A 12,507-nucleotide genomic window follows, 5' to 3' on the forward strand; every position below is an offset into this window, starting at 1 on the left:
ATATATATATATATATATATATATATATATATATATATATATATATATATATATATATATATATATATATATATATATATATATATATATATATATATATATATATATATATATATATATATATATATATATATATATATATATATATATATATATATATATATATACTGCATTTCATGTAGATCCACAATGAAAACGTGGATAAGATAAATCTTGATAAAATCACACGGGAAAGGGGAAAGGAGGAAAATTAAACTCAGACAAGAATTTAGAGGAGTGTACCTTACATGCCACTCCCCTTCATATATTTCTTGAGTAGTGTACTTGAGAACTGTATTTCAAATGAGACAGTTCTCTTACTGTCTACTCATATCCTGATAAAAAGTAAGCCACTAGTTTACTCTTGAAAAAAAATCTTATGAAAAACATTAAATAAACGTCAAAAAATGGTTCAATTATCGCTAAAAACAAGGCCCATTTCACCAAGATTTCTTTGCAAAATTTATCCTCTTCGCTAATGACAATCAGTGCACCAGCGAGTCACTAAGTCATGCTCAACTGACGTCTGACCACACAGAATATCTTAATACAAAGCTCACACAAAACCCAGTGTTAGATCGTTACAATAAAGAAAAAAATCATATTTTTGTTAAGACGATTTAATAACATCATTATCGCAATAAGTACAGTAGTCGCATAATATACTTACACTTTAATTTATTTCCATAAGCTATATTCTTTCAATTTCTTATCGAGAAACAAATTTCAGAAACTTCGCTCACTTGTGTTCCTTTACTACAGAAACAACTACTAACGTGTCAATATAAAAATGAAGACTAAATTTATGTAACACAAATGTTCTTCTACAACAGTGTCCACTTGTATATCTATGTACCAGTTGACTCTGATGAACAAACACGTCAGTCAATGTGTTAGTCTTTATGACGTTACTCGTAGTGATTTACTCCACCTCATTACATCACGTCACAACTCTCACACTTCACAATGCACCGTGTATCAGTAATAGGCTTTCTGAGATGGCACTGGTAGGAAGGTTGTTTTTGGTCAACTTCTAAAAGTGTTGGGAGATGACACGTCCTTCTCCCTTCTTACGTTTTACATAATAATAAAGTAATTAAATATATATAAAAATATTCTTAAAGGAGTTCAACACAAAAGCACAAACATAAGCTGTCAATAATTACAGGTGTCGTTGTAGAGGGAATTCCTCCGCCCTTCATCACATCACATCAATAAATATTTCATTGTGGGCAAATACATTTCATTCATTTGGTAATATCAACGATAAATACATCACCAGAGATCACTGGCAACAACTCGACAGATCATAACCAACTTGGACTATCATTAAACCCCTTGTACAAATGTCTTTGGTTCTATGTATGTCATAGAGATTGCACATTAACAAGTCACTGCTAGCCGCTGGTAATACTGTTCTCTGATGTTACCACATACACACAATATAACTATTATAATCACAATTTACATAAGTAATAAATAACTAAAGCCTACATAATATGTCTATCATATCTCATGAGCAAAAGTCACGAGAAAATAAAGAACAAAAATACAAATCTAACACCACACACTAAAACAAAACACTCAACTCGTAGCTAACTAATACTGTATTGTATTATAACTTTTAATAGCAACGAGAAGTGGCGAACGAGCTCATTCAGGCATGATTTTATATTTTCTACTGTTCGGTTGTGGAGATCTATCAAACTATTGATAGTTTAAGTTGATCGTCAGCAGCTGTACGATCTTCAGGAGGAAGACCTTCAGCAGGAGGAAGACCTTTAGGAGGAAGAAGCGTCATCGTCCTGCACATAGAAGATTGCACTAGGACGCCGACCTCCCTCCTCCCGGTTATCATATATCATTTCGGCGGTCGTCTCCATGACTGAATCTTCACGGTCCTTCTGAGATCTGAACCAGTAGTTATCTTTGGGGAAGCTCGACAGTTTCACTTTGCGCTCTGCGATCGAATCTGGATGGTCGTTTTGTTGTGCGGTCGACCGTTCTTCTCCGAGTGACGCCAGCCTCAATAGGGGGTTATTCCTCGAAACGAAAGTAGGGATACTTGAGGGTAAACTATCGGTAGCGTCGAAACCGTCAGGATCTCGTCTCTCAAATCGAACTGACCCAAAGTGAGTGAATCTTGACGATGTGGGGCGCTCTACAATCTCCTCTGTTCGTTCCAAGGTTCCAGGAGTGCTGGAAGGCCCTGGATACCCTCCTCCTCTTCCCCCCTTGCGGTCATTCAGTGTTCCTGGGGTTTGCCTGTACACAGCTCGCTCACCACTCCTCGTTTCCGTCTGTCATTGGTCTCGCAGGGTGCTGGAGTCGAGCATCTGGCGACGCCTGGAGCACACAATGTAAGCAATGATGATGGCGACGAGCAGGAGGATCACCGCCACCAGCACCCACATCGCTGACTGATACGATACGTTGCTCGCTCCTGGTGTGATGACTGAAAAGTACCCTCATTATGAGCAAGACATCATATATATATATATATATATATATATATATATATATATATATATATATATATATATATATATATATATATATATATATATATATATATATATATACAAAGGACTCTATACACTACTTTATACATCTCTCTCCAAATGTTTCGATAAAAAATAAAATTATTTCATAAGATTTATTTAGCAGGAAGAAGAAAAGGGGGTTCCAGAGACCTGACGGCCCCTAAGGGAAATAACGCAACATAAGGAATATAGGTGAGACTCACATGGAACTGTTTTAGTGTAAAGAATATTAAGTTATTATAATCAAGCATTAGTAATGTTTCCTGGGATCAATATTATATTTTTAATCTCGATGTTTCAAGATGTTTCGTAACCAAAAAAAGTAGACAGACCGACAGACAGACCAACAAACAAACATCGATGTACTCAGGAATTTTCAGTGCGATCAAATCTATGTTGTTTTCTAGTGGATAAAATATAAGTTAAGTTTTTTATAAGACAAAATATAATTGGCATTTATCTCACTGACTGAACGTTATCAAGCGTTCTCGGGTCGTCAGGGTAAGAAAGAGAAAGAGCGAACATAAAATGCTTGTTTTAAAGTTAATTGTTAAATGGCCTCTAAGCGTGTGCTCTTCAGGAGATCTGACAAAACTTTAAAAGAGACGACATGTTGGTGTGAGTGGCGTAGACCCCGAGACAAACACAGTTAATATGACAACACCATTAAGGAACCTGTCGAAGCTGTGATGGTGCAATGAGTGCTGAGGTCGAGGGGACAAGCGCATTTTCAAATTAAGTCGATTACCCGGTTCATTTTCTCCTTATACCATTACTCTGGCGGATCGTGGAGGAGCAGAGAAGGTTTCCTGGACGTCAGCTACATGATGGTGAGGTACTAGACGCTACACGATGGTGAGGTACTAGACGCTACATGATGGTGAGGTACTAGACGCTACATGATGGTGAGGTACTAGACGCTACATGATGGTGAGGTACTAGACGCTACATGATGGTGAGGTACTAGACGGTACATGATGGTGAGGTACTAGACGCTACATGATGGTGAGGTACTAGACGCTACATGATGGTGAGGTACTAGACGCTACACGATGGTGAGGTACTAGACGCTACATGATGGTGAGGTACTAGACGCTACATGATGGTGAGATACTAGACGCTACATGATGGTGAGGGACTAGACGCTACATGATGGTGAGGTACTAGACGCTACATGATGGTGTGAGGTACTAGACGCTACATGATGGTGAGGTACTAGACGCTACATGATGGTGAGGACTAGACGCTACATGATGGTGAGGGACTAGACGCTACATGATGGTGAGGTACTAGACGGTACATGATGGTGAGGTACTAGACGCTACATGATGGTGAGGGACTAGACGCTACATGATGGTGAGGTACTAGACGCTACATGATGGTGAGGGACTAGACGCTACATGATGGTGAGGTACTAGACGCTACATGATGGTGAGGGACTAGACGCTACATGATGGTGAGGGACTAGACGCTACATGATGGTGAGGTACTAGACGCTACATGATGGTGAGGGACTAGACGCTACATGATGGTGAGGTACTAGACGCTACATGATGGTGAGGTACTAGACGCTACATGATGGTGAGGTACTAGACGCTACATGATGGTGAGGTACTAGACGCTACATGATGGTGAGATACTAGACTTACTCTGAGACTCACTGGTGGAGTCTTGTGTGGTGGGGCGAGTGGTGGGTCTCACGGTGGGGTCGAGGCAGGACAGTTGAGCTAGCTCGGGCAGCATTTGGTTCCAGAAGGCCACCTGGTGCAGCTGGTAGCCCTGGTGGACCTGTTTGGTCTCCAGCAACGCGAAGTTGGGCGTCTGAGGAGTGTAGCGACCCCAACCAGAGTTAGGCTGCCCGAAGAACGGGATCCTGAAGGAAACAGTTTTTTTGTTATCTCCGTCTCTGCAATAAAACCCCGCAGAGGACACAAGTAACCCCCCCCCCCCCTGCCTATTAAGTTGGTGGGACAGAATGGCGCGACTCACCCGTTACTAGCGAAGGATAACACCATCTTCTTCAGACTGTGGCTGATCTGTTCCTCGGGATAGGTAAGAGGGAGGTTGAAGATCTTTCTGTAGGCAGACGGGGCGAAGAGGTAGGCCAACTCAGACCCGTGGAGGGCTCCTGAGGATGTAGGGGAGACGAGAGAGTGTTGGTGTTAGTAGTTCGAGTGGTGGTGGTGATTAAAGCGATGGTGATTGACAGTGGTTGAAATAGTAGTGGTGGTGGTAATTAAAGTGATCATGGTTGTTGATGGTGATAATAAGGTAATAGTTGTGACAGGTATTGAAGGTTGGTCAATAAGCTAAATTATGATATGACAAAAACAATGAGAGCAAAACTTTAAACCAACGAGAGAGAGAGAGAGAGAGAGAGAGAGAAGATATAGAGAGAGCCCAGAAGTGTTGACGAGAGAAGTAAGAGTAGACACTTCCTCTGCCATCTTGATCACAGGAGCCTTAAACATCCCGTCTGTAAACATCTGAAGCAGAGCCCCCAAAAAAAAAATCAATAAAAACACAAATAATAACTACATAAACGGGAGAAATAAAGCAAAAAAAAGAAAGAATCAATAATGAGCTTTTAATTCAACAGTTCCATTATTGGCAAACACTGATAATAATGAAAAAATAAATAATAAAAAAACACATAAACGGAATTCAATAATCAAACCATTCTTCACAATTAGTATTATTGACTATCTTATTTATCCATCATTCTCTTCATTTCATCATTATTCACTATTCATATCATCTCTCTCATTCATCATATCCCTTACTACTTCAAACTCATCCTTAAGTTATACCTTGACGATCTCGAGTACCAGTTCGTCCTTATTGCCCCTAGGAGCCTTGTCCAGGTAAGCATACTCCACCATTCTGTTGACGACGGCGGAGTTCTCACCAAGGGCAGCCAGGGAGGTTAACAGGGGCACCAGGATCTCGTGGCCGTAGCGGGTCAGGTCATCATAGGTCATGTAGCCGATTTCCCGCTTGATGTCTGTAAGAATTGGTGGTAGTAGTGGTATGTGTGGATAATGGGTGGTGGTACGGGTGGAATGTGTGGATAGTGGGTGGTGATGGTGTTTGGGGTGGAATGTATGTATAGTGGGTAGTGTAGGTGGTGGATAGTGGATAGTGTGGTGATGGTGAGTGTGGGTAGCGGAGAGATTGAGGTGAAAAGGAAAATAAATGAGAAAATGAATTAGATAGGAAGAATGACGTAGCTAAAAACAAAATGTAACTGATAAAATTGATAACGATAGAAGCGTAAATAACCTTAAAAAAATAACCAAGGAAGGAAAAGAAAACACAAAAAAAGAATTAATAACACTGTCAGAGTCACAATTCACAATACAAGGGAATGGCAAGAACACCTCACACAAAACACTCTTTCACAACACTCAAAATCCATCTCAACATAACGTTCACAGATAAAAAAACAAAAACATTAAATCGTTCTTAAGAGATAGCAAAAAATAAATGTCTTATCCATAAGTAAGTTCCCACCCGTCACTCAGATGAGCCTTTCCATTCAGTCACGGAAAGGAACCTCTCCCACTAGTTATTCATACGCCATTCACTCAATAAGCTTCTCCCAGTGGTCACCCACACAGCATTACAGAGCCGTCGTTCTCTGAAAGCCCCAACAGGACGGGTATCCTCCTATTGATGTTCTCCTTGATGGCTCGTAGCGGCTCCAACGGCACCATCCGTTCATCCGAACGAAGGAAAGAGTCCACTACTGGCGCGAACAGTAAGTATGGGTTCCCTTCCTGTCGAGGAGAAAGGAGGATGGGGGAGTAAATAGATAAGAATGAATAGTTGAAGGAGAATGTCTTCGAAAGAGTGCTCGAATATTTTCCAGACAACGAATTAATTATAACAGTAAACCAGTACCTCGTCTGGCCGATAAGACATGGGTGTACTTAGAAATACCCAAAATAATAAAAATAAAAGAGACTTATTTATCGCATGGAAAGACAAGACCTTATGTGTAAATAGTATGAGAAGGAAACTTAGGGAGCAGAGACACGTACTTCGATGAGACGCTCAACACCCTTCACGATCTGGTTGGCGTCCTTGGTCTTGAGACACTCCACCAGGTAGTTGGAACCCGAGACGTAGCCGCAGCCCAGGTGTTCTGACAGTTTCTTGGTTGCCTCCCGGGGCCGTCTACTCAGAGCCCAAGGAGCAAGATTGGATCCAGAAAGGAGAATCACTTGCTGGAATGGTCCTGGAAAAAGATTATCTGTTTCATATACTTTTTCCAGTCTCTGAAATCGGTGCTGGGCGGCTTATGTAAAGAAGGATTTACGTTCATAACCTAACCTAACCAAAGATGTTACGAACTAGAAGCTGGAAATGTTACGGTTCACTGTTCAATAATGAGAAGACGATGAGATTACACGCTGGGACGAGTCTGGCAGATATGAGGGAACTAATTTTACCTTCGGATTGAGGTTAAGTTGGAAGGATTACGATGGGCTGCCTGTACACTATAGCCAAGAAGGAGGGGGGGGTATAAGATGTTCACTTAACGTTACGTGGAAAGATTCATTAGAAGGGGATTTCACTTATAAGAAAACCAGAAGCAGTAAAGTTAATTAATAAAATAAAAGGAAGAGGATTATACTCTTTATACTCGGAAGAGACAACAACAGGTAATTCTGGTGACTTAAGAGTTTATAAAGAATATGGTCATAAAAATACTGTAATAAAAAGGAAGGGAAGGGAAGGGGAGGAGAAAGAAGGGGAGAGGGGTGTTACTGTACCTTGGCTACGGGGGAGTACGAGGTGATAAGCGGCTGAGGCGGCTCCGGCAGAGTGACCTAGAAGAGTCACCTTGGTCAGGTCACCGCCGAACTTGTCAATGTTCTCGGCCACCCACTGTAGTGCTAGCGACTGGTCCCTCAGCCCCAGATTACCCGGCAGTACCTGATCCTGCCAGGTGAGGAAGCCTGGCGAGGAGAGGAGACAGGAGGTTAGGTGTCGGTATACTGTAAGTGTGTGTGTGTGTTATTGTACAAAATTCACAATACATCACCACATTCCAGGAAAAACACACATAAGTAAAAATTTTCATACATACGATAACCAAAATTAATATATATATATATATATATATATATATATATATATATATATATATATATATATATATATATATATATATATATATATATATATATATATATATATATATATATATATATATATATATATATATATATATATATATATATATATATATATATATATATATATATATATATATATATATATATATATATATATATATATATATATATATATATATATATATATATATAAGATAACCAAGACACGAAACTCTAACAGTGGCCATCTTTTCCAGTCCTAAGATAACGGAAGATTACAGAACTCTACCACGACCAAGATAACAGAGTTCTACCACGGCTAAGATAACAGAACGCTACATCACCCAAGATAACAAAAGTTTACATTAACTAAGATAACATTACTAAGGGTTGGGGTGGGGAGCGGGTTGTCATCTTACCGAAAGCGTTGGTCCGGTAGTTGAAGGTCACCACGATAAGGTCATTTGAAGCGAGGTCTTCACCCGGGAATCTGGAGGCCGCTGAGGTCACGAACAATTCCCCTTCTATCATGACCACCACAGGATACTGCCGGAATCCACGAGGGAGCTGTGGTACCAGATCAAAAGGTCAATATTATTATGAGTCAAAGGTCAACATCATTATGAATCATAAGTCATTATATCAGCAGGTTAAGGATTACAATTAGCAATGTCTCTCTCTCTCTCTCTCTCTCTCTCTCTCTCTCAACGAGAAGAAATTATTTACGGTTTTCAGACACATGGATGAGAGAGAGAGAGAGCCTATAGACCATATAACAGCATCTCTACATCTGTCTGTGCGTACACCGCCCCACTTCTCTTTGTGCCCTTCAACACACACAAACTGATTTCATCTTTTCATCTCTCGTCTGTTTGTTCATCATTTGCTATAAAAAAGAGATTTATGTTTACTTCTACAACAGTACATAAACGATGGATCCCCCCCCTTCCCTCTGCCACCCCGCCATGTTGGTTTGATTTATATTAAGTTCTCGTAGCATCTGTAGTAGTGTAGTGTAGTGTAGTGTAGTGTGGTGTAGTGTAGTGTAGTGTAGTGTAGTGTTTCCAGACCTGAAGAGAGAAGGGATAGAGGGACATACACACACACACACACTCACACAACTTGCCTCAGGTACCCAGACGTTGATGGTGAGACAGTCCTCGGACACCTGGACACTCGTGAGGAAGGGCTGAGGGCAGGCGGCTCCCATCTCGCTGGCGTAGAGTGTAGTCCTCCAGCCCTCGTGGCGCTGAGGGGGCTGTTGAGGGAGGAACAGGTAATTAGTAATCTTAATTAGATAGGTAATATGGATAATTAGGTATTTGGCAAGGTCATTTGGGTAGTAGTGTATCTCTCTCTCTCTCTCTCTCTCTCTCTCTCTCTCTCTCTCTCTCTCTCTCTCTCTGTCTGTCTTTCGAACATAAGTAATAAATATATAGACAGGATCAGAGTTAATCATCCATAAAATTAATGATCAGAGATAATTACGGCAATTGATGAAGATTTAATTGGGTCTTCCTGAAACATTACGGCTTTCTAAGGATCTTTACGTTTGAGACACACACACACACACACACACACACACACACACACACACACATACACACTCTTAAGCGGCTCATTTCAAGCATTAAACTCACATCAAAGGAGAGCGAAACAAAATGAACTAAAAATTAGGTTAAATATAGTTTAGCGTAAAGCCGCCATCAACCTCAGCTAAAGTGTTTACTGATGAGGCTCATGTTTGTGTAATTAATTGTCTTATTTGCATATAAATATAAATTATATTTATGTAGATTACCTCAAGGTTAACTTTGGTAAATGGTCCTTGAATGGGTTGGAGAGAGAGAGAGAGAGAGAGAGAGAGAGAGAGAGAGAGAAAGTTCTCCTCAAATAAACACTGAGAGACTAAAAGAGAAAAGTGAGATGATTTAAATTTCAACAATGATGGCGGTTCTCCTCCCCTTCTCACTCTATCCTCTTCCAAAGTCTTAGGACCTCTCACCTTAAACCGGAGATCACCTATGGGAGGCTTGGCGTAAGGAATGCCCAGGTAGGCGTAGATCTGCCTGCCGCTGGACTGCCTCAATACCTAGTGAAAAAATAGGAAAATAAAATTATATGAAAAAATAATTATGTTCCTGATAACTTATAAATAAATGAGATCACAGAAATTATATACAGCAAGGATCGAACTCGAGCCCTCCTGTGTGTGACCTGAGTGTGAGTACCAGCACGCCATTGTTTACTGACAAATCTTAAGGTAAATTGTTTGATTAAAATCTATACTTACTGTGTGTGTGTGTGTGTGTGTGTGTGTGTGTGTGTGTGTGTGTGTGTGTGTGTGTGTGTGTGTGTGGAGAGTCAGAGATCACACCTAGTAGTACTTTTACCCCTGCACGCACACACACACACACGCGCACGCACACACGCGCACACATACCACCTAGCAGTACTCACCCCCTGCACAGTACCCTGACGGAGCTTGATGCTGGAGTATTGTGCTGCACAGCCAGTAGGAGCCAACACCACCACCACCACACACACCACAACCACCACCCACCACCTTGTAGCCACCACGGGGGGAGTAGGAGAGCATTTCTTGGAGGCCGACTTCATAGGAGACCATTTAACCGAGACGAAGGACATAGGAGACCACTTGAAAGACCATTTACTGAGGTCTAGACAAGATCTGGTCTTCTCTGGTCTGGTCATTTTGTTTATCAAGTAATTTCTGTTTTCCTGGTCATTTACACTTACTCTAGACGAGGAATATTTTCTATTTCTGTTATTTTCTAATCGATTAGTTTTCATTTTTACTAAAGTCAATAAATGTGACAACTAATATTGTTCACATTATCCCTTCACCAACGAGGGTATATATACATCAACCATATACACTCTCCTCATCTCTTCGTCAACAAGTGTATATACATCGTGGATAGAGACACGCAGACTTGTACAATCTCTCCCACAAGCCAAGACACGGAGTCATTTTCTTAACTCACTGACAAACCACGACACGAAGTCATTTTTTTAACTCACTGACAAGCCAAGACACGAGTCATTTTCTTAACTCACTGACAAGCCAAGACACGGAGTCATTTTCTTAACTCACTGACAAACCACGACACGGAGGAGCCATTTTCTCGAGTTTAATTTATACGAGGGGGTAATTTTGTTGCTCAGCCAGACGTTTATGTATGGAAATGTCTCTTCTCTGTCTCACACTGAAGGATCCTCGTCTGTCTCACACTGAAGGATCCTCGTCTTCTTCACACTGAAGGATCCTCGCCTGTCTTTACAATGAAGGATCCTTGCTCCTACACTGGAGGATCTCGTCTGTCTCACACTGAAGGATCCTCGTCTGTCTCACAATGAAGGATCCTCGTCTGTCTCACACTGAAGGATCCTCGTCTGTCTCACACTGAAGGATCCTCGTCTGTCTCACACTGAAGGATCCTCGTCTGTCTCACACTGAAGGATCCTCGCCTGTCTCACACTGAAGGATCCTCGTCTGGTCATCCTCGTCATCACACTCGTCAGACATCCTTCCATACGGTGATCATCTCGTCTTTGTGGTCAAACTCCTGAACGAAACGATAAAACTTTGTAAAACTCAGATATATAGAGGAAAATGAGGAGAGAGAGAAAGAGAGGAGAGAGAGAGAGAGAGAGAGAGAGAGAGAGAGAGAGGCCGACAAGACCCTCACCATCATCACACTGTTAACGTTACCATTATCACCATTACTACCATCATCACCACCATTACCACACCACTTCCCCCATCACCACAACTATTCACCACTTCCCCCATCACCACCACCATTACCACAGAATCCCTCATAACTCCCTCCATTTGTCGTCATAGGGCTGAATCCTCTTCATAGGTTTCACGTGAGCCTGAACCTGTGATGAAAGTAATTAACAGAGGAAGAGAGCTCTCTGCTTGTATGAATTTGCTTTAATTGCCTATCTATCTATCTATCTATCTATCTAACATAAGTCCTCAAAAGACAAAAAGCAACAAGGAAGAAAATCGGTCAATACCAGACTAAAGAATAAGAAGTTCTTCCCCCAACCAGCCCGAACTGCTCGTTTGCTTGACGAGGGGGGTTGATAAGGTCAGTCTATATGACCACGTAATTTATGGCTGAGGAGCAAACAGCTGATTGGGGTAGGGACAAACAGCTGACCGAGGCGAGAAACAGATGATTGGTGGTGGGGCAAAATGATCTAATTAGGTTAGAGTAAAACAGCTGATAGAGATAAACAAGTGATTGGAGAACCAATAGGGTAGAGGTAAACAAACCTATGATTGGAATTAAACAGCTGATCAGATTAAACCAATATTTAGTCATTAGTCTTTCCTCCCTGTTTCCCTCAGTCATTGATCCAACTTGTGAGAGAGAGAGAGAGAGAGAGAGAGAGAGAGAAGAGAGAGAGAGAGAGAGAGAGAGAGAGAGAGAGAGTCATAACGGCATCAATAAGTTATCATGACATTCAAACACTATCCATCTCCTCCCCTCTCGTTATCCTCCTCCTCTTCCTGTTCCCCCCACAATCCTTCCTCCCTCCTCCTGCTTCCCCATTTTCTAAACCTCACAACTTCTTTATTCTCACTCACACACATCTAAACTTTCTTCTTCTCATTGATCATCTTTCTCTCTTCCAATCCATTCTTCCTTTTCTGCTGCTATTCCTCTCTCTATTTCTCTCTCCTTTCCACCTGTGCAATATTATCTGATCCTCCTTCCTCTTTCTTCACTTCGCCTTTAACCCTTCCATTCCTCTTCTTTTTC

General features: G+C 41.2%; 2 protein-coding genes across 2 annotated transcripts; both read right to left on the minus strand.

Moving 5' to 3' along the window:
• Positions 1-342: 342 nt before the first annotated feature.
• Positions 343-4,717, minus strand: LOC121877343. The gene is made up of 3 exons (XM_042383057.1): positions 4,572-4,717; positions 4,232-4,455; positions 343-2,494 (listed from the first exon to the last, which is right to left on the minus strand). Exons 1-3 carry the CDS (start codon positions 4,595-4,597, stop codon positions 2,343-2,345), a joined length of 402 nt encoding a protein of 133 aa, XP_042238991.1. The 5' UTR covers positions 4,598-4,717; the 3' UTR covers positions 343-2,342.
• A 27-nt stretch (positions 4,718-4,744) lies between these two features.
• Positions 4,745-10,995, minus strand: LOC121876008 (para-nitrobenzyl esterase-like). The gene is made up of 10 exons (XM_042380860.1): positions 10,166-10,995; positions 9,711-9,797; positions 8,832-8,963; positions 8,125-8,272; positions 7,361-7,546; positions 6,626-6,822; positions 6,199-6,361; positions 5,393-5,586; positions 4,997-5,068; positions 4,745-4,891 (listed from the first exon to the last, which is right to left on the minus strand). The coding sequence occupies exons 1-10, from the start codon at positions 10,517-10,519 to the stop codon at positions 4,745-4,747; spliced, it is 1,680 nt and encodes a 559-aa protein (XP_042236794.1). The 5' UTR covers positions 10,520-10,995.
• Positions 10,996-12,507: the final 1,512 nt, after the last annotated feature.

Source organism: Homarus americanus, unplaced genomic scaffold (assembly GCF_018991925.1).
Source record: "Homarus americanus isolate GMGI-L3 unplaced genomic scaffold, GMGI_Hamer_2.0 scaffold33468, whole genome shotgun sequence".
Lineage (NCBI taxonomy): Eukaryota > Metazoa > Arthropoda > Malacostraca > Decapoda > Nephropidae > Homarus > Homarus americanus.

Excerpts from the sequence above, each read along its gene's own strand:
- LOC121877343 (XM_042383057.1), bottom strand. The coding sequence starts at position 4,597 with ATGGTGTTATCCTTCGCTAGTAACGG. Across the intron at positions 4,456-4,571 it reads TTATCCTTCGCTAGTAACGG|GATCCCGTTCTTCGGGCAGC; the intron begins GTGAGTCGCGCC and ends TGTTTCCTTCAG. Across the intron at positions 2,495-4,231 it reads CTCCACCAGTGAGTCTCAGA|TCATCACACCAGGAGCGAGC; the intron begins GTAAGTCTAGTA and ends GGTACTTTTCAG.
- LOC121876008 (XM_042380860.1), bottom strand. The coding sequence starts at position 10,519 with ATGAAAACTAATCGATTAGAAAATAACAGAAATAGAAAATATTCCTCG. Across the intron at positions 9,798-10,165 it reads GTCAGGGTACTGTGCAGGGG|GTATTGAGGCAGTCCAGCGG; the intron begins GTGAGTACTGCT and ends TTTTTTCACTAG. Across the intron at positions 6,362-6,625 it reads GTGTTGAGCGTCTCATCGAA|GAAGGGAACCCATACTTACT; the intron begins GTACGTGTCTCT and ends TCTCCTCGACAG.